The 21,816-nt window shown below is 41.6% G+C and overlaps 1 protein-coding gene across 1 annotated transcript in view; it reads left to right on the top strand.

The window, feature by feature from the left end:
- Positions 1–328: 328 nt before the first annotated feature.
- Positions 329–21,816, top strand: part of MAPK11 (mitogen-activated protein kinase 11) — a 31,265-nt gene continuing 9,777 nt past the window's right edge. The window contains exons 1-6 of the mRNA XM_062634237.1: positions 329–577; positions 14,493–14,622; positions 15,567–15,625; positions 16,745–16,856; positions 19,774–19,803; positions 19,937–19,984. Coding sequence (XP_062490221.1) covers positions 465–577; positions 14,493–14,622; positions 15,567–15,625; positions 16,745–16,856; positions 19,774–19,803; positions 19,937–19,984 — 492 coding nt within the window. The 5' untranslated portion in view covers positions 329–464. The remainder of the gene's footprint in view (positions 578–14,492; positions 14,623–15,566; positions 15,626–16,744; positions 16,857–19,773; positions 19,804–19,936; positions 19,985–21,816) is intronic.

The raw sequence follows: 21,816 nt of genomic DNA, 5'->3' as shown, positions 1-21,816 counted from the left end.
CACGCCGCCGGGACACCGCTCTCCGCCACTGCCCCTCCGAGCGAGGGAAGCTTCAGGCGGACGAAACCAAACAGGAAAGGTGTGGGCAAGGCTTTGAAGTCCTGGGGGATGCCAGGCCAAGGGGCAGGTGTCCGGCCCTGCCCACACGCTCCGCCCGGGGCGGTGCCAGCTTTCGCTCCCGCAGCGATGCCGGCCGCTGTGGGGCGGGACTGGCGCTCCGCCCCACCCGGCACCCCCCTTGGAGGACACCGGGGGCCGCTTCGGGGCTCCGCGCCCTGTGAGCCGGACGCCCCTCGCTCCGGACGCTGCCCCCACGCCCTCGGCCTCCCGCCTTCCCTTCTCCTCCCCTTCCCCTCCCCTCCCGGTCCCTCCTTCCCGCCGGCGCCGGCCGTGCCCGTTTCGCTCCCCGCCCCGGCTCAGGGGCGGCTGCCGCCGCTGCTGCTGCCGCTGGCGGCTCTGGCAAAATGTGCGAGCGCGGCAGCTTCTACAGGCAGGAGCTGAACAAGACTGTGTGGGAGGTACCCCAGCGCTACCAGAACCTCACCCCAGTGGGCTCTGGTGCCTACGGCTCCGTCTGGTAGGTGCGGGGCAGCGGGAGAGGGGCCGGGAGCCGGCAGGTGCTGCCGGCCGGCGGCAGGGAGGGACAATGCCGGGGAGGCGGCCGTGCCGAGCGCCGGGGGCCGTGTGCGTGGAGCAGAGCGGGAGGGGAAGGGGGCTCCCGCCGGGCTCAGCGGGGCCGGCCTGCAGCGTGCCGGGCCGGGGGCGTGCCCGCCGGGCTGTGCGGTGCCGGGGCTCGCCCGCGGGCCGGGCCGTGCCTCGCTGTAACCCGGGCAACCGGGCCCGCCACCACCGGAGGGCGGCCCCTGCCGCCCCTCCCGCCGCCGCCCTCGCGGCCGCCCCCCGCCCGGCGGGGCACCTGTGAGGGAGCCGCGAGTGCCCCGACGCCGGGAATCCTGCACAGTCATGGTGTGTCCGAGCGGGCAGGACCGGGGCGCAGTGCGGGGCACGGCTGACGGAGCTCTGCCCGCTGCTGCCCCGGGAGCGGCCGCGGCCCTGCTGGCCCCAGCGCCGGGCTGTTACGGGGGTTCCCCTTCCCGGCGGGACCGCCCGCACTGCCCAGTGTACACACCGCGAGCATGGGTCCTGGCCGCAGGAACAATGGAGGGAAGCCCCTGGAGCGGGGCCGGGGAGGGCAGGGGTCGGGCCGGCTGAGGAAGAGGAGGGCTTCACTCAGCCGTTCCGAGGAAAAATCAGTGGCAAATTAGGGCAGATTGCTGCCCAGGGCAACGCCGGAGGGTTGCGTAAGGGTTTATCGCATCTTATCATAAAACGTTTCCCTTCGTTTGATAATTACTGTATCAGGTTTGCACTTTTCGGAAACCCCCGGTGCGGGTTGGACTGTTATTTTCGCATTTGAAGCACACTTAGCCATGTCTATAAAAGCTTTGAATCAATTTTTGGAAATAATAGAGATGTTTAAGGAGTTTCTGGAAAAGAATCATGTTTCTTTGGTAAGCGGAATTATGTGAAAACAATCCATCACAGGCCTGTAAATAAATGTACAGCATCAAAAAGATTTCTTTAGAACTTAACTTTTTGTATGGGCTAAACCCGTGCAATAGTTGCGCACTTGTTCTCTTCACAGACAGATATCAGAGAACGTTTATAGAGTTTCTTAACTAGATGGTCTTAGGTCCTTTGCCCTGACCTTTCTATGATTCTATGATTTGCTTCCTTCTCTAGCTCTGTGAAGTGCCCCAATTACGTGTAAACTGGGACTGCGCGGTTCAAAAACCTCCAACCATCAGCAGGAATACTCCAGACTAGCATGAAGTATCTCTGAATTCTTCTTCTATTATTTCAGGCTTGTGCTTGCACTAGGGAAATCCACACAAATATTGTGTGACTTTGGGTGCCTGCCACTGTAGTGAGGCTGATGTGAACAGTTTCACAAGGACCTAGTTCATTTAGACTATAAAATCTTAGTTTACTTTCTTCTCCCCTTTTGTCTTTCAAACTAGGAGCTGGATATATGGTGGGAGAGTAACTACTGTTGTGCTCCAACTGAACCTGCATTTCTGGTTATTTTCCCTATTTGTGCTGACGTAGTTTTAAGGGGAAGACCTGCTCTGTTGAATTCTGTAATGGGGTGTCAAGACTTTTGGGAAATTGCAAAGGAAATGAAAACATGTGGTAGTTCACTTGCAGCATGGCTGGTGCTTTGGTTTTTTAAACTATGAGTGGTGTTAATCCATTGTACTTACTTCTTTTCTGCCTGCAAAGCCAAGGAAATTCTAATATTTTGTCAGTGGAGAAGCCTAGGAACTGGCATATAGAATGGAGACTGGAAGATGCCATGGGAAAGGTTTTCTCTAAAATATACATGTAAGACCAGACTACAGCAATGAAATGTTACTCTATATTAATAGCCTTATTAATATCGATGAACTATAAACCTAAACAGAAGCTCAAATGTGAGGAAAAGGTTTGCATCTCTCTCAGAAAAGCCATCTATTTTTAGTCTATTGAAATTGATTTTTTTTTTCCCCTCTGTGTGCATGTGCTTTACCCAGGAGACCCACAAGACACAATTGTTCCCTTGAGTAATATCTGTATTGTAATACGAATAATTGTACTCCTGTTCAGTAGAATATCTAAAAACATATTTAACTCTTACAGAAACCACTGGAATAAAACAAATTCTTAAGTGTTCTGATGAATAGAAGCCAAAGTCCTGAACTCCAAACACTGGCTTTAAAACAGGAACAAAGTTGTTGCAAGAAATCTTTTTCTACCTCAGTGGAATTCCTGTCAAGTCCTACCTTTTTCCTTCCTCACAGTAAATTATCAGTCATATCCGATATAGTTGTGCAACTGAAGTGATAACTGGTAATAAGAAACATATTGGAAATATTTGCATTTAAGCTAACTTTTGTTTGCCCTTTTCCTGCTTGCAGCTCAGAATCAATAGAAGTGGTTGTGTCGGGAGGCTGTGTTTTCAGCCAGTTTATTGACATTTTGTAAGTCAAATAGAATTCGTGTTTGGGTTTTTATATGCAGACGCATCAAATGTGCTATGGAGATAGATATTATTGTTTTAAAGCAGGTTCACTTGTAGAGAAGTATCTGTATCAACCACAGTGCTTTCCACAATGTTTTTTTTTTTTTATTATTATTATTTAGATGTGGAATATGTATATAAAAGCAAACCTTCCGTAGCATTAAGAGCTCTACTGCATTTCTCACTTTTTTTAATGACACACCATGAAGAACTCCTCAGAACTCAGATGCACTGCAAGGTGGAGTTGCATCTCGGCATCTACATAAACCACAGAGAGAACCGCATATTCTGAGTTACCCCTATATTTTAACTCTGCAGAGGGCTTCCTTCCACCTGGGCTCTTTCCTGTGGCCGTGCCAGCTGGTTGGTGTTCTGTCATTTGCTCATGTCAGGACTGATATTTTCTTTTTAGATTTAGGAAAAAATATTAAAGCCCTGTGGAAGTATGGCTTATGTGTGCAGTAGTTCAGTTACATTGAAAATGACCAGTGGAGTCCTCAACAGTACATTTTGCTTAGTTTTTTTTTTGCCAGGAGCTGTTTGCATATTAGCAAGTCACAAATTTACATGCACAACTGTGTCTTTTGGAGTTGTTTTTTTTTGTGCCATAGCTTTGCTTATCAAGTTGAGGTTTGTTTGTTTTTTGTTTTTTTTTTTATGTTAAGCAATTATTTTTACTCTTTCTCAAGCCAAAACTCAAAGTTTTCTTGAAAAATGCATTTTCAGTGTCCATCCTTAAAGTTGAATTTATGTCTCACAGAAGTCAGAGCTGGTTGACTCTTGTAGACCAGATGCTATCCCTGCTAATTGTGAGTTTAAAAATGTTTCTGATTTTAAATGAAGTACTTAAGCTGATAGCTATTTAGATGTGAAGCAAGCGTGACTTTCATAAGGTAATCTTCATCTACAACCATCTTGTTTCAGTTCTAGAGAAAAGAGATGACTCGTGTCTTGGGTCAAACTGCATTTTAAACTCTTGTCCCTTGTGACTGTTCCTTTCAAATTAGAATTCTAGCTGTGTTTGAGTCTTTCAACTGTCCCAGTAATACTGCTTATAAACTGGAACTTTGGCTTGCAATATCTCTGCCTCCCTGCTGTATTGCCGTGGTAGGTCCAGTATGGTTTGGTATGTGTTAACCTTTTCCTCCGGGAGCTGACATTACCACCTGCTTGAGAAGGAGCTGCTTTCTCTCTTCTGTTCTTAAAGACTTTTTAATATACCGCAAACTATGTAACATGGATAGGTTTTTGGTTTACTGTTGGTTGTCTTATTTTTTAAAGCCTGTATGCCTCTGTAAACTCTTTCAGACTGCTTAGTCCTATTTTTGCCTGGGAGGTACAGACAGTCTTCTGCAGGTACTGTCTCTCTGATCTGTCCAACAGGTTGTTTCTCATTAACATATTGCAAGTTCTGTGTTTTGCTTTCTCTGGAAATAACAGACCTTGCAAGGTGAACTGAAGTGAGTCCAGAGCTTGATCCCAGCCAGAAACTCCCACACTGTTTCCTCAGAAGCCTTTGGCATCAATAGTACTTATATCATCCAGTCAGTCTCTTTAAATTTAAGAGTATGCAATGCCTGACACCTACTTGGGTGACATAACATGTTTTAAAAAGGAGGCCTGCTAAGTCAGAGTGTAAGGTACAGGCCTCAGTTCAAGAAAAGCAGGAAAGCAAAGCCTGCTTTAAGTCATTTATTCAGTGCAGCATTTCTGCAGGTCCCTCTATCCTACAAACTTTAAGTGCATGCTTAAGATCCATTAAGTTTTTGTCTTGGCTACTTTTGGGTGAAGATGGGGAACGGTGGCGTGATAGTTAGGCTTCTATTTTGCTTTGAGGAAGTACAAGTGGAAAAACAGAAGCGGAAAGCTTTAATCCTGAATTTTAACCCTTCTTTCCCCTATCCACCCCGTCCTGTGCTTCTGGTTAGATTGTCACTCAAGTGGTTTGAGGGCAGTTGCTCGTAAGGCATAACATAGTTGATAGTGTCGTTTTCGCATTGGGACCTCTAAGGAGATGCTAAGACAACTTGATAGCATGTGAGGCTTTCTGAAAGCTGGTATAAATTGTCTTTGACAAAGAGAAAAATTCCTTCATCCAAGACTGTACTTGATGACTTGAGGATGTTTTTTCTTTAACGGTGTCTTTTACTTAGCTGTAGTGATACTAAGGGTATGATTTCAGCTACATGATCAGGTGACTGGAATTACATGTCACTGTAACATTACATGCTAGTTTAAATGCCGAGATAAACTTTTAGAATAGTAATGCAAACCTGCTGTATGTAAATACAGGTGGAAACTGAGGACTGTATAGATCTCTACAGGCTAAGGGTAGAATTGTTGGCATGTTGATTTCCGTGGACTCCCTTGGGCCTGTTCTGCTTTTGGATTAGGTCTTTTGTTTCCAATGCTAATACACGAGCTGAACTTCATCCTACAAATGTTTATGCTTTTATTGGAAATATTTCAAACAATATTGTTAGAATGCTGCTGTCCAATATCTGTTATCAGTTGTATGGTTTTGATATGCATCATTCAGAAGGAAGGGTTTTGAAGCCTTTCATTAGTTTTGCAGATATTTACAATGAGCCCTTCTAAGCTTATTCAAGACGTGCTTGAAAACTGAGAGATGAAGGGTGATAGGAGAGTTCAGTGAGAGGCAGGAGACCTCTGAAGAGTGAGTGTATGTAATAATGATACTTAGAACCAAGTCCTTTAAAGTGCTGTTCCAATATGGGAGAGAAACTAAGTACAAGCAGTTATGCGATCAGTGTTACAGGTTAGGAGGAGGGTCTTAGCAGCAACATTGCTGCAATGAATGAATGGAAATAAGTGAAGCGACAAAACAGACTTGCTGAGTGAGCAAGACCCTCAGAGGAATATGATGAAATAGCTGTTAGGAATGAAGACACAATGGGGTTTGCAACTACAAAGCCAAGGGAGGTCAAGAATTCAAGAAATTTTGTGTAAGATACATTCTGAGCACCGGCCAAGGAGACATCGCTAGAGAGTTCATTAAAAGCGGTTTTGTTGGAGTACTAGGATGGGATGTAGATTGCTTGACATTCCTTTGTCCAGTTTCATCGTGCATATTTTCCAGCTGTTGGAACAGTGTAGTTACTGACTTTGGAAAGGAAAAGGAAGTGGGATGGTAATTAGTGGGGTCAAGGTTCCTATTTTAAATGAGAATGTCTAAGAATGCTTTTAGTGAAGGAGACTGAATCAGGAAGGAGGTGTTTGGAGAAGAATGAGAAGGGCTGAGAATGGCTGTGACAGAGATCTCTGTAGGATGCTGTCGCTAAGCCTGTGGAGTAGTTCAAGAGCAGATGACAAACGTCTGTATGTGTGAGGAGAGTGGTAGAAAGAATTGTAGGAAGAGTGAAGAAGAGCCAAGCTCAAGAATTGAGCAAGACCACTCTGTATTGTGCAGGCTTTCTTTCAGGAGGAATTAATGAGTTCTTTTTTAGAGTGGGGAGACATGGGATGGAAGAGAGATGAGAGGCAGGAGATGAACCAGTTGGGGCAGAAAGGCAGCAAGGGTCATGGGATTACAGCTTTCTATGTAGCTGTAGAAATACATTAGCAGAATAAAAATTCTCTGCAAAGAGTCTTCTCCGTCCCTACTTCAGTCTAATCTGCACATGGTGCAGCAGTGGCATAGCTAACTGCTTTCCTCTCCAGCTGTCGGTTGGGACTGAGGCTGCAGCTGGTTAGAGCACACAGTCCTTGTTTCAGAGACCTTAAAGTCTTAGGGCCTGGTTGCTTCAACACAGCTTCCCAAGTAGCTGTTTGCAATTTCAGGACTTATTAGCTAGTTGGTGCCAAAAATCCAGTATCTTAGTTCTGTGTATGCAGTCAGGAAGGGAGAGGGTGTTTCAAAACCCCTATGTGACCTGTGAACAAATTGTTACCATTTAGTATTTTGGCTGTTGTAGAGAGAGAAACTGGGAAATGTGAAGGACAACTGGGAAGAAATAGGAAAAAGAAGGAAAAGAATGTGAGATTTTGTCTGTTTAGGTTTCTGTAATGTATTTGGAAGCACTGGTATTTTTCATGTTAAACTTTATATCCACACTGACCATGAGCATTTCTACCTGTAACTTCAAAGCCCATAATTTAGAACTATTTGGTAGTTTTTCTCTATTTTAAGCAAAATGTTGAGTGCATTTGTTGTTAGCAGTGGCAGCTGACTGATTTTTCTTGTTTACATACTGACATCAGGCTTATGGGTATCTAAAAGCCATGATTATTTTAGTATCCATGAGCTGGTTACACATGCTGAAGAAGCCAACAGCTTATGACCCCAACCTTTTGTATGTTGTTCTCACAAGTATGATTGTAAATGTATCACTCCCACTGACATAAGCTGTACTGTCTATAACTTCACCAAGAAAAGTGTGACTGTTCCTTTGTAAAGTTATTTGACTATTTAGGTCACTGTGGAGATGTAAGAGATCAGGAAATAAAAATAGCTTGTGGATTCAGAGGCTGATACAGCATTTTTATGTTACATTGAAAGAAGACTGGTGAGGTATTCATGTAAACATATGGATACCAATTTTTTTTTTTTTTTAGTATTTTTCATTGTCTGATTAAAAATATGTGCACAATCTTGTGTTGCTTATGGAGCAATTATACTGCATATGTTGAGAGATACTTTGTGCTTTTATATTTACATTTAGTGGTAAATTATCCTGAGGTAATTGACAGTGTGATACTAAAGCCAAAACCATGCTAGTGCTCAGCATGGTGGGTTGGAATAATACCCACGTGATGGGATGTAATTTTACAATACAATAACCTGTCGTCATCATCAAGCAAGGGTGGTTTTTTTCCCCTCTAGTGAGGAGATAAACATGTCCTTTCAGAGCCACCCATTACTCTTGTAATTACTCCCACCTCTTGTCTTGCTACAGTCTCATTTTTCTTTATGGTTTCTCTCTTTATGCACATATATGTCATGATATATGTGGTTTAGTGAACAAGCACACGCTCCAGGCCTTAAATCTAGCTCTTACAGGATGGAAATCACCAACTTGAACTTGCATAAAGTAACAAAATCTTTATCAAGAAGCAACAAGTGAACCATTTCCTGGGTTTACTTTGCTGCTTAAGCTTACTGCGCGTGGCCTTTTTTCTGTTGCTCTCTTGCTGCACTGCCAGTAGCTGTTACGGTCAGTTTTCTGGTGTTAGATAGATGGTGTGTGTGCTTTTTCTCAAGACTATTCCATATCTCAATAAAAGGTAGCTGTGTTTACCAAGAAATATTAAAAAGGGTGTTAATTCACTGCAGTTGTGAAGAACCCAGATTATATGATTGGGCACTAGAAGATGTCCCAGGCCAGGGTTCCTGTGTGTCCCCCTTTTCTATCTTGCTTGCTAATGTGTACAGTAAAGGCTGCTACCTCAATGATTAGATGCATTCTGTGCTGACCACTCTTCCATTCCTTTCCCTCAGTACTTGCTCACATACACCCTTCTGCTCCTTTTACTTGTTTTTCTCAGGAAGTCAGGATCTTACAAATTAAGGGTACGTTTGTCCACAAGGATGTTCTTGTCTCTTGCAATAGAAGGAATCAGTGGGTATATGAAAGGATGCCGAGGTCTGTAGATAGAGCTCAAAGTTGTGAATCTGTATTTTGAGCATGAATTGTGGGTTGGTTTTTTTTCTTTGTGTTTGGTTTTGGGTTTGTTTTTTTATTATTTTTTTTTTCCTTTGTTTTTTTTTTTCTTGGGTTTTGTTTTTTTTCTCATAGAACTTACATGTAATGGAAACTCATCTGAAGGAATGTGACCCAATGAAGGAAACAAACCTGTGTTGTGATGCAGTGAAAGAAATAAAAACAGAAGTATGGAACAATATGGGGAAAACCCAGCCCCAGTGTCATTGTCACATGGAGCAAATTTAAGGAGCTATTTATGTACAGCATTCCCTCCAAGTTTGGTATAGCGTGTCCAACCAGTTGTCAGACTTGCGATGATGTAAAGGTAACGGCCTCACAAGCTGGGACACTGAATTATGTAACATAAATTGAAAAAATTTAGTCTTCTTTGTGTTTTTTGCACTTAACCCCAAATCAGTCACTTTGAATAGGTAAACCTAATTATTTGTACACATATAATGCTTCCACAAGCAAATGTAGACAACCAGATCCTCATGGTTATCTGGGGATGGTAACCTGCAGCAAATGGGGAGCTTGCTGCAGACACAAGACTGACACCACATATAACAGCTTGGGCCATGCCTTCATTGTGCATCAGCTAGACCTGAGCTGGCTGCAGGAAAAGAGTCATTAGACTGAACCCTCCACTCAAGCTGAACTTTTTCCAGGCATCATGAGTAGTACTGTGCCCAGCTAAGAAGCCCTTTCTGAGCCCAAAGCATGATGAAGTTCAGGGACTGGCTGCAGTCTGAGGAGACTAGGAAGAGTTCTTTCAGCAACAGATGCTGGAGTTTACTAAGTTGGGTGCGAGTTGACTCCATATGTGGTTTGTTAGATTGGGATCCTGCAAGCAGCCCTCCAGCTGTTGAAGCAATTTTGATGCTGAAGGCTAAGTAGCCATAGCTGACTAGTGTTCTCCTAATCCCAAAGGGTCAGAGCAGGCTGTGCATGAGTGGCTTGTCTGTCCAGTATTACCACTCTGCAACCACAGAGGATAAACTGTCCGTGGGATACTAGGCAAATGACCATATGTATGGCCATGTTTATAAACATCAGCTACTAAAAATCCATGCTGCAACAGAAGTCATGAAGTTAAATTCCTGTGCTCTCTGCTTCCTGAGTTTCTGGACTGTGTTAGCTTCTTGTGTTCAAACTTTTCTCTGAAACCTTAAGAGCAGGGAAAAATATGCATCTAAATAAGAATTTTGTATTTCATCTACTGGAACTTTGTCCTGGGTTCAGCAGTAGCAGTCATTTTTCTCCTTCTTAGTAGCTGGTGCAGTGCGGTTTTTTTGACTTTCAGCCTGGGAACAGCACTGATAACGCTGATGTTTTTAGTTGCTGCTCAGTAATATTTACCCTGACCAAGGACCTTCTGAGTCTCCTGCTCTGCCAGGGAGGAGGGGAAGCTGGCAGAAAGCAGAGACAGGACACCTGACCCAAACTCGCCAAAGGGGTATTCCATACCACAGCGCGTCATGCCCAGTATATAAACTGGGGACAGTTACCCGGAAGGGCCAGATCACTCCTCGGGTCAGTCTGGGTATGGGTCAGTGGGTGATGAGCAGTTGTATTCTCTTCCCTTGTTATTTCCTTATCATTATTATTATTGGTGGCAGCAGCAGTGATTTGTGTTATACCTTAGTTACTGGACTGTTCTTATCTCAACCCGTGGGAGTTACATTCTTCTGATTCTCATCCCCATCCCTCTGGGAGTGGGGGGAGGAATGAGGGGGGGAGTGAGTGTGCGGCTGTGTGGTTCTGGGTTGCCATCTGGGCTTAAACCACGACAAACATCAATAGAATTATTAAATATAGGAGTAGACAACACTGAAAAGGTTAGTCTAATTTAAGCAATGATTGATAACCACACTAAGAAAAAGTCTCTAATCTGTGTGAAAATGATGCCATCCTTGCAAGCAGTATAATGTTTTTTTTATCCTTGATCTTGAAAAGGACAGACAGCAAAAAAATGTCATAACTGCAAAGGTTTCTGGGTCAAGAATGATGCCATCTGAAAAAGCTATTGCAAAGATTGTTCCAGAGTTGTTTCTTGTGGAAAAAAAAAAATTGTATTTCTTTTTAAATTATGATAGAAAGTCTGTCTAAAGTGATGTTCCCTTATTGAGGCATGAGAGCAAACTGTCGAGTGATGGTGTCAGAAATGCTGACGATACGCAGTTAAAAAGTCACTTATTTTCACTGTCTACAAGAAATGAAATACTAACAGCAAATAATAGATTAGAGATAAGAGATGATACCCCCTTTGCAAGTATCAGAGTTTATCTCCATCATACTGTTCTGTCCAGCTACATAAGATAACGTCATAATCGGAGATAAGACACCTCATAATAACTAGTTTCAAAGAAACTCAGGTAACAGTAGCTGAACCACTGGAAGGGTGATTTGTTTCCCAGTGTGAGTATAAACACATGTGGCTGGCCAAAGCTGCAGCCTGTAGAAATTAACCTTGTGAAAGAAAAAGGTGCTGTAAGTTGCCTGCAGTTGTTTGTGAGATGATGCAAGCACCAAGAGACTGGTGGAGAAGCCTTTTGCAGTCTAGATGTGGAAGTGGGGAAGGTGTGTGTCGTATCATGCAGAGTAAGGGAAGGTGAGGACCTCTCACTCTTTTCTTCCCCGTTAAATCACAGTAGTTAACAGCATGAGTTTGTTCTGTTGTGTTTTTTCTTAGGAAGCTGTTTGGAATCATTTTAATCAGGTTGGTTACAGGGCCCCAAGAAAGCATTTGCAGGTGCCAAGCACAGGTGGATCCCTGTTTTCACGAGTGGGACCGGAGATGTCCTGTCCAGAGACAAGTCTGGAAGCTAAACATTCTTGGGAAAGACACACAGAAAGGGAAGCAGCTTGAGCAGGTTTCTCAGGGGATGATTAAGGATTTGGGGGACAACCTAGATTGCAGCTATGATGATAAAATTGCAAGAGGGGGAGAACAAGTCTGAAATAGGAGGTGTTAAGTGTTCATGGGGAGGAAAGCCTGCTGCTTGCAGAATGTGATCACAGGCAGCAGCAGATTAGAGATGCAGATCATTCTTGAATCTGACAAATGAGAGTTCAAACAAATTGAAATCTGTATATTTTAATGTTTCACCATTAATAACTTGAATTATGATGATGGTAAACTAGGCAAGGAAAGAGCCTGGAGGCATTAGCTTTGATTATCATGTGGTACAGATTCTTGCCTACAGAAAACTCATTTAGACCAAGTGAGTCCCTGGCCTATGCAGCTTCAATTCATGATTTGCCATTGGAGGTACCAGGACTCAAGTTGCCATTTGTTTTCTTTCTTCTTCCTTCCACCCTCCCCACACACACACCCTCCCACCCACTGCTTCCTTATGTGCTGCCATCCTGGGTCTAAAAAGCTGCTGTCCTAAGAATTACTGAACCTAAAAGAAAATAGTGCTTTGTTCTATCTGAAAGCTTTGCAGGCTTGAGTCATATGGAGGGTAAAAAGCAATCCATCTTAAAGATTGGTGGGTTTTAAACCACTGAAACCAATATTTGACTTTAGAATTGGGAGGAGAAGGATGCTTATCATGATAATGCAATTTAAAACCTAATTCCTACTAGCCTTGTATAATGTACACAGTGTTTCACAAACTGGTACAAGCACGAGTGGGAAAGCTTGTGAATTACCAGAAGAGCTGAGATTTAAGCACAGCCTGCTGTTTTTACAATGTTATTTATTTATCTGGAATAAACGTTTCCTTTTCTACTGGAAAGGATATAGAGGGTGTATGTATTTGTGAGTCTTGGCAGAGTTCTCCAGTGGCTTCATTGGCCAGGATTACACACAGGGCAATTATATCTAATCTTTGTTACATTAACACGAAGTGGTGTCTTCCTTCTTATTTCTTCAGATTTACTTGTGCAACTTTCATGTTGCCCCTGTGGCAAGTCCTGTGGAATTTAAGATACCTCTGTTGATAGTGCTTCTCACACTGTTCATTTCTTGAGCTGCTCCACATATTTGAGCAACACAGTGTCCTCATCTGGAATAACTAGGTCCCTACCCTACTATCAGAACAAGTATCTCTATCATATCCCTTCCACCCACTCCTCAGAGTGATACCAGTCTTATTCCTATGCTTGCTTTCTTCTGCTCAGGGAATGCCCTTCCTGATGTCCTCAGCAAAACCACAACCCTGTATGCCTTTAAAACTTCCCCGAGGATCTGCTTCTGTGATGCTTGCAAGAAACTAGCGAAGTAATCTGCTTACCTATTTCATTTATCTCATTAGTGACTCACTCCTTCCATGGTGCCTGCAAGAAACTTCTTGACCAAATCTACTTGATCTTAGTCTTTTTTTTTATCAAATAAAATTGTTGCTGGATTTTTCCCTGCATTGGTTGGGTGAATTCTAGGATAACTAGATCACAGTCATCTTTTGGATGCCACTCTGTTCTTCCTGCCCATTTGTTGCTTGTATCCTTAGTTCTTTTTATTAAAAATATCCCCTCATCCTCCAACTGCTTACAAATAAAGTGGCTTTGGTCTTCACTTGGCTCTTCATGAGTTTAGCAGAGCGCCAAATATGTGTAGGAGTCCACATACTTGGATCTGATTATTGGCTCTGTATTAATTCAGGAGCTACTCCAGCCACAATCAGTGGTTTCTGCCTCCAGCAGATATCTGCTTCCACAGTTTGCAGGAGTGTCTAAAACACTGTTCTTAAGGAGCTAATAGCTTTCAGTGTGACCATTGATGGTTGTCATCCTATGCTATGCATTTTTGGTTACCTAATTTTCATGTTTGTAACTCCAAGAAAGTTCTGTAACTTTGAAGGTTTTCAGCTTGTTAATGCTCTTTAGCAAGCACAGATGTTATCCATACTTTAAACAGAGAATTTTGAGGTATTTTAATTTAACACAATTTTAACTTAATGGATAAGAGTAAGAAGTTAAAAACTTTCTTTTCCTCATAAGAGAAGGTAGCAATCTAATTTTTTTATTTTTTTATTAATAGTTGTACTGTGTAGTGGCATGAAGCAGTACATACAGGGATCATTTCTGTTCCTGTCCTGCAGAACAGGCAGCACTTATCTGTGGCTTGTTGTGCTTGTCATGTCTTTCTAATGCGTAAAAAGCAGTGGGTTTCCCATTGGTGCAAATGGTGGTGTTTGTATTTAGTGTCTTCTTCAGCAGGGCATCTCCATCTGCATGAAGTAAAGAACATGCTGTGTGTCAGCAGGATGTGTGGGCTGGAGTGTGAGACGTACCCCTGTTCACTTGTTACCAGCATTTTGCAAGGAAATGGCTATGTCTGCATCCTAATTTGATACCAGTTCTGTGGCATTATCATCTAGCAAGCTAATGGTCACATAGGTGATTAGTATTGCTAGACACAATGGCAGTGTTCCTCTAATTAGTAAAGACTTCAGTTTGTTCAGAGTTTGAATCCCTGTATTCCCTACGAGCCTTGCCTTGGAGGTTGAGGCTGGAGCTGTACTAATAGAGCTTATCTCCGGTTACTTTTCCTGCCACATGGGGAAGGGTTACCTGAGGATGAGTCCTGAACATTATCATAAGTGTTAGTAATTTGCCAGGTGGAAAACAAGGAAACTGTCTTTGAATACTCAGAGTTACTGCTGACTAGCTCTCCCGGGAGCAGTCCCTGTATGGAGCGTGAAAATGGGCAAAGGAAGGAAAAAGAGCGCCCAAGAGAATACAGGTTTCTCCAGCAAACTAGCTGAGAGCTTTGAAGTAGAACATGCCATCAACGCGGACTTTCTCTTTTCCTCTTCTAGCTCAGCTTATGATACCAAAACAAGACAGAAGGTGGCAGTAAAAAAGCTTTCAAGACCTTTTCAATCGCTTATTCATGCGCGGAGGACCTACAGGGAGCTTAGGTTGCTTAAACACATGAAGCATGAGAACGTAAGTGGAGAGTGACTTCTTTCCCTTCGGATTTTCATGACAAAAGTTTGCAATATAGGCTTAATTTCAGTTAGGTACAAGCTTTATTAAAAAGTATATGCAATTCTCTAGCTACCCAAGATACCATAAGCCATCTTATGTGAAGTCACTGGACTTTAGAGACTTCTTTAGAGACTTTCAGTAAAAGGCTGCCTTTCTATCTAAAAAATATCTCAATTCATCTTGAAGATGCAGCTGATGAAATCCAAAACAAGTGATCCCAACTTCCCTAATAAAGTAATGTTCTGCTTGCTGCTGCTGGATGCTCTTGAAATGTAAGTCCAGGAAAAAAACAACTCGAGCCTGCTTTTGCTGAATTTGGATTCTCTTGAGAAATTAAGGGGAGATACTCTCGTTGACATTAGCAGCAGTGTAATATTTAGATGAACAATAGTAGAACTTCAGGACCCAAATAATCCAGTACTACTCTATGTGGCAAGCAGTTGATTTCTGTGGGACTATCCATCTGCTTAAAAGTAACTTGATGAATTAAAGCCCAAATAAAATAAAGTGGGTTGAAAAGTATCCTGGAGAAAGGATGCTAAAAAAGCTAAATAACAACAGAATGAGAAACCCCATGAAACTGTGCATAATTTTAAATATTGTGTATAAAGTATGTGTCAGCTTTTTTGTGATGAGGTATGACTTTTCCTGCCTTTATTTCTGACTGTCTAGAGTCTTCTTGTAATTACTTATACTAATTAGTATAATTTCCTGTTGGTCATGGAGGTAGCTGAGGCTATACGTGTACAGACCACCTATTGTACCAGTTGTACTAAGTTTTCAAGATGTCAGAATGTCATATTTTGCCAGTTTCATCCCAAGAATGCCAAGCACTGTCATTACTGATTCCATGTTGCTTTACAGATGTCTAAAAATAAACTGTTGATTCCCTCCTCTTTCAGGTTATAGGATTGCTGGATGTTTTTACACCTGCAACATCAATAGAAAATTTTAACGAAGTGTAAGTAAAATTGTAAAGTCATTCCGTAGTTAGTAAGTACCACTCTGGTGTTTAAAAAGAAGCATGAACTGTTCTAGTGGACTTGCAGCCACAGATGGCTTTGGGTGAAGAACCCCAATAAATCCGTTTGCAACTTTTCCACTGAAGAGGAGGCAGGAAGATGGGACTCATTTTTGTACTTTCTTGAATGATAGTTAATAAGATTATAGGTATATGATAAGTGGTTTGATGCTGCTTGCCAGTAAACTTAAAACTTTTTCAGTTCAATTATATATGAGCTGTAGATTATCTTTTCACAGCTAGGTGGGATAGCTCAGGAATGCAGGAAAGTATCTCTTGGTTAACTGAGACAATGTAAATTTAGGCTAGATTTCTGACTAACCAAGGGCTAGGTGTATTTTCATGTTACATGTACGATTTATGCTGAGTTCCTCTTGGTTTACATCCTTTATAAGCACTTAGGTAAACAAGTTAGCAGAAAAAAATAGTAGCTAATATATTTTTGTCTCCATGGAAATTAGTGCCAAACACCTTTGACTCCGGGGCAAAATTGCACAAATAGAAACTGGGTATGATAGATGCATGCTTGTATCCTAGCACTGCTTTTGGAAAAGAGTCAACATTTCTGCAAAATTTGTCAGAAAATAAAGCTTACAGCAGGGCTTGAGAGGGAAGTTACAAAAGCCACTCTTTATTTCAACCAGTTCTATGTTCATCTCCATCATCAGATATTCCAGGGCCCTGCAGGTGCTGTAGTTTCAGTGCCACAGGTTCCCAGTTTGATATTGGGTGAGGCTTTCTATTAATCTCAAAATATGATGCGTTCTCCCCTCACTGAACTGCTGTAGTGTGTCCCAGGGAAAACAGAGATACAAGTTTTTAATGTACTGTAATGATTTTTCTTTTTCGTTATATTAAATCTCATAGCTGTGATTCCATTATTGAAGGTCTTAGCTGATTTAAGTGGCATAAACTATGGTGTGTGTTGGTAAAACATGGAAAAGGAACCTTCATGGGTGTATGTAGTTGCTCTAGATGTGCTGCTTTTAGGATTTAGATTCTGCCATTTGTAAATGAGATGTGTTTCTTTTTCTTCTGCTCTGTGTTTTATTTTCACAGGTATCTTGTGACAAATTTAATGGGTGCTGACCTGAATAACATTGTGAAGTGCCAGAAGTTAACAGATGACCATATACAGTTTCTCATCTATCAGTTACTTCGAGGTCTTAAGGTAACTGGCTATATGCAAGAGTTTTAGAGTCTGCAGCCAAAATGTAGTAGTGACTGATTTGTTGCAGTGACAGTACTTAACCCTTTTTTTTTTTTATGTCTTAAGACTTGCAGATAACAGCAATCATTGCAGAAATTATCAGATCATTTTTATAACCAGAAATAAACCCCAAGCCTGCCAGTGTTTACGTGCATAATACATGTGAATACTCCCCTTGAACACTAACTTTAGATCTGTCTATTTAATTATTATTGGAGGAGAATCATTTGCTATATAGTGTCTCAAGTGAACATGTTATGTAGCACACAGTGTGTGTTTTAGACACTTCACCTGTCACAAGAAGGTAGTGCAAAAACATTCTGAAGAATGTGAACTTGGTAAAGAACAATATGGCAAGTAACTCACATTTGTGCTTTGAAAGACATAAGCGGGTTTGAAAAACTGCAGCTCTCATTTTGGTAGGGAGCATGAAGAGATAACCAAGTTAGCTGGGCTCTTTGAGAAATTTCTGGAAGGAGAAGTGTATCTTAGCAATGTACAGTGCTGCACACAATCACCTAGGATTTAAGCTGCTCATAAGTTCATTGTTTCTTTTAATTGTATCAGTTAAAAGGTATACAGTCACGTAACAAAGGCAGTTGGCAATGAAACTGTTGCAAAATTTTCTTCCAAAAGAATGAAAACAGTTGTATTTTTCTGACATTAAATATTAAAGTGTCTATAAAGAGCAGAAGATGTAGGAAATGTTTACCACTGCAAGGTGATAAGCATTTCGTTGGACCAGTGTTGATTTTCACAGGAATAAACAAAAAGAAAAGAGACGGGTCAGCTGCTTTAGTAGCTAACTTAACAGTAATTGATATTTTAAACATGGAAACTAACTCCATGTTTGAAAGCAAGCCATGGTAAATACTGGCTCTGAAATATACTTTTTATATGATTTTCAGCAAGTCACCTTGTGCCTGAGACAGTAATTCTTATTCATGCATGAAGGTTCTGTCAACTGAAGTGCAGATCTTAGTGAATAAAAATTGCAGAACTGAGCCCTTAATTGCTTTGTCTCATTTACTTAAGTTAATAGCGTAATTAGGAAGATGGATTCTGGAGTTAATTATCCATCTTTGGAATTTTGAATATAAGGCTATGTTGTGTCAGAGCTAAATAATAGTAAGAGTTGTCCTCCAAAGTGAATGTTAATTTCTGTCTCTTATTTCCAATGGGGGACGTTGATGGCAGCTCACCTCTTCTGGAATTGAAATTCTCATGTCTCATTAGTTGAAGAACATTTGATCATATATAACTCCTCACTTACATCTATGCTATAGTCATTTCAACATGTATTTGCATACCTGAATAAGCTTTGGACTTGCTGGTAGGTGTGTTCAGCAGTACCGAGCACGGGCTTCATGCCCTGCAGAAGCTGAGCAGATGAAGGGTTAGTGTAGAGCTGCATAGGTTGGCAGACTCCTGACTGGCTGGTGGAGGACTGCTTGTGGTACTAAGAGCAGCTGTTGTCATCGTCTCAACAGAGCAGGGAGACAGCTCCTTCTGTTGCAAGTAATGGTTTGGTTTCCTCTTCATTCAGCTGCGCTTGGCTGTTGTGAGGAGTACTCAGGGGGGGCCCTGCTTTTTTGATAAACAGTGCAGAGGTCTGGAACAAGAAGAATACCCGGTGTTTTCTTTGGGTTTTCCAAGTAGATATCTCTGCTCTTAAATAAAGGTGAATTCAGCTCAAGAAAATAGAAAAGAAGGCTTTCAAGGTCTTGCTGACCCTGGTCAGTAAGGTCATAGATAAATTTGCTGTTAATCCTAACAAGTGAATGATAGGCAGTTACAGAGTAAGCTTTTCTCAATCTTAAAGTTTTAACGTTTTATGTAGAATAGCAGAGGCACTAAATAGAATCATAGAATAGTTATGGTTGAAAAGGACCGTAAAATCATCTAGTTCCATCCCACCTGCCATGGGCAGGGATACCTCACACTAAACCATGTCACCCAAGGTTTTGTCCGACCTGGCCTTGAACACTGCCAGGGATGGAGCATTCACAACCTCCCTGGGCAACCCATTCCAGTGCCTCACCACCCTTAGTAAAGAACTTCTTCCTTATATCCAATCTAAACTTCCCCTGTTTAAGTTTTAACCCGTTACCCCTTGTCCTATCACTACAGTCCCTAATGAAGAGTCCCTCCCCAGCATCCTTATAGGCCCCCTTCAGATACTGGAAGGCTGCTATGAGGTCTCCACGCAGCCTTCTCTCCTCCAGCCTGAACAGCCCCAACTTTCTCAGCCTATCTTCATACGGGAGGTGCTCCCGTCCCCTGATCATCCTCGTGGCCCTCCTCTGGACTTGTTCCAACAGTTCCATGTCCTTTTTATGTTGAGGACACCAGAATAGCCACTGGAATACTGCTTTGGGTCCCTGCTTTTAAAGTGGACCTGAAGTAATGCTGTGGCTTAGGTAGGTATTTTGGTCACTAACCTGTTGCAGGATGCAAGTGTCACCCACATCAGCAGTCACAGTAAGTATTAAGGTGACTTAATATCACCTAGATGTCAACCATACTGCTCCCCAGCCACTGACTTCACTGAGTTGCTGCCTGATCAACATGGACATTCAGATAAGACTGGGACAAATTCCAAATTGGTGTGAAACTTTCAACAGAAGAATCACTGCAAGTGCTATCTTTTATGGTAGAATCTAGTCTTTGTGGTAACTTTTCTTGAAATGCCCAGTTCTGCATAAGACAAAACAAGGAGGTTTTGAAGTTCATCATACCCTATTTGATCTGAAAATGTAATGACACGGGTCTTCTCTGTATATAAAACAATCTGGGTCAGAAGTGAAAAGATAAGAAAAGTGACTTGCACTTCACCTCTTAATTCAAATCTTACCTTTTTATTCCCTTTGTTTCACAGTATATTCACTCAGCTGGAATCATCCACAGGGTGAGTTCACTCATTGCAGTAAGAATGAACGGAGTGTGTCCCTCTGTGCATCAAGCGTGTTACTAAGACATAGTTATAATATACTTTAAAGGGTTAAAATCATACTTGACTAACTCCTTCTGCTGTGCTACAGGACCTGAAGCCCAGTAACCTAGCTGTAAATGAAGACTGTGAATTGAGGGTAGGTATCATGTTGTAATGAAGAGTGTTGTAAAAGCTCTCAAGAGGAGAGTTTCTGAGAAAACATTAGCTACTGGTTTTATTTCTGGTTCCATTAATTTCAACTGTTTGTGACTCTTGCTGTCTTGGCATAGAAAACCCACTTCCATGAGCACATGTTTTCTCCCAAATGTTAATTCAGTACGAACCCAAGTATCTTCATCCCTGGTTCCTCGCAGATGGTACATAGGCTAATGATTTGGCCCGTGAGTAAATACTGAGTATATTTGAAAGTTTGACCTGTGATATGTATCTGCATCTGCCATGCCTAGATGAAGCCTTGTAACAGCTTTCATTTTTATATTTATAGTATATACAAGCTTAATTAAATAACAATATGGAAACAGATACCAGTATTACCAGTTATGTTACCAGTTACAGGCAAAACCTCAACCAAAAAAACTCTGTAATCCACACTTCTCAAAAGCTGTTTTAATGTACACAGGTATATAAATACATATCTTCATGTAGCTGCGTTATATGGCATTATATAATAAGGATGGGACTCTGGAGAAGGAAAAGATGTCTTTAGCTTTCTAATCCTTTAAGCCTAAGAGTGAGAAGTTTATTATTTCTCCATGACAGCCAGAAACATCTTTATCGTTATAACTGAGACTATGATGTAATCACTTTATTCCAGCTGTGAGAGAGTATTTGGAATACAAGAAAAGATTCCAAATACTACAAGATCAGCAAAAAAACACAAGAGTGAATTAAGAGCAGTGCAGTTTGGTCCTCACAGTAATCTGGATCTGTGGTGAGAAATTACAGTTCCTGTTTGGTTTAGTGGCATACACAGATGCTCAGCAATTTTCATGATTATCCCTTTAATGTCTTCATGCATGTATGTTCAGCATCTGTGAAATTTTATGGGTCATCTGGTTCTGATCATGCACTCTAAAATGTGTGCTGTATTTTCATACTGTAAGTGAAGGAGACTTTTAATCTTTTTCGGGGGTTTTTCTGTTATTATGGTACCTGTGCATCTCCCTGCCTAGCATTTGTTGCGCTGCTCTTTGCCTTATTTGTATTTATAGCTTTATTTCCTCTGATACCAGATTACCTTCTAATAGAAAAAACTAGTGTACAAACAAAAAGGAAACAGAAGCAAGAAGGAAAATGTGTATGTACACATTTGATAGGAGGGATCAGCTATGATAGCTGTTAAAGAAAAATATTACTGAAACCCTTATAAAAATAAAGGCAATAGTGTTTCAGTTTTTATGCCTTGTTTGCCTCATGCTTTTATTTTTGCTTTCTTAAGAAATAAATAATGCTTTTAAAGTATATTAGAAGTAAAGATGTTAATGCATTATTTATTTTTCTTTAGGCTTTTTATATCTTTAAATTGGATTATAACTGATGAATTTTGAATGATAGTCTGAAAGTTTTCTTACTCCCAATGAAAAGGATTAGCCATCAGCTTATCTCATCACAGGAGGTTGCCACTGATCTTCATTCACATTTCTATTTGAAGAGATGGTAACTAGCTCAGGTGACTGACTTAACAGCACTGAGGCTCAGATGGTACCCTTTCAAACAGCCTTAGTGTTACGGGTATGTTTTAGCTCCATAATTAGTGGGACACAGACTAATAAAAAAGCAGAAAGCAAAGAAATGAGCAGGAAAAATTTAATTACAATAACTTCCCATCAATATAAACTTAGCAAAGGAGAGCATATGGAGAGAAACGTTTTGCTACCAACCCTGTGAGTAATATGTGTACCTAAACAGAGCTCCTTTGTTTTTTCGGTGGGGGAGTTCTGCCAAAACCAGATGGTATGTGATTTAAAT

The sequence above is a fragment of the Pezoporus occidentalis genome, unplaced genomic scaffold (genome assembly GCF_034315485.1).
Source record: "Pezoporus occidentalis ecotype Australia unplaced genomic scaffold, CSIRO_AGI_Poc_V1 ctg42, whole genome shotgun sequence".
Classification (NCBI taxonomy): Eukaryota; Metazoa; Chordata; class Aves; order Psittaciformes; family Psittacidae; genus Pezoporus; species Pezoporus occidentalis.
The sequence above is the reverse complement of the archived record's forward strand: the minus strand, read 5'-3'. Positions and strand labels throughout refer to the sequence as shown.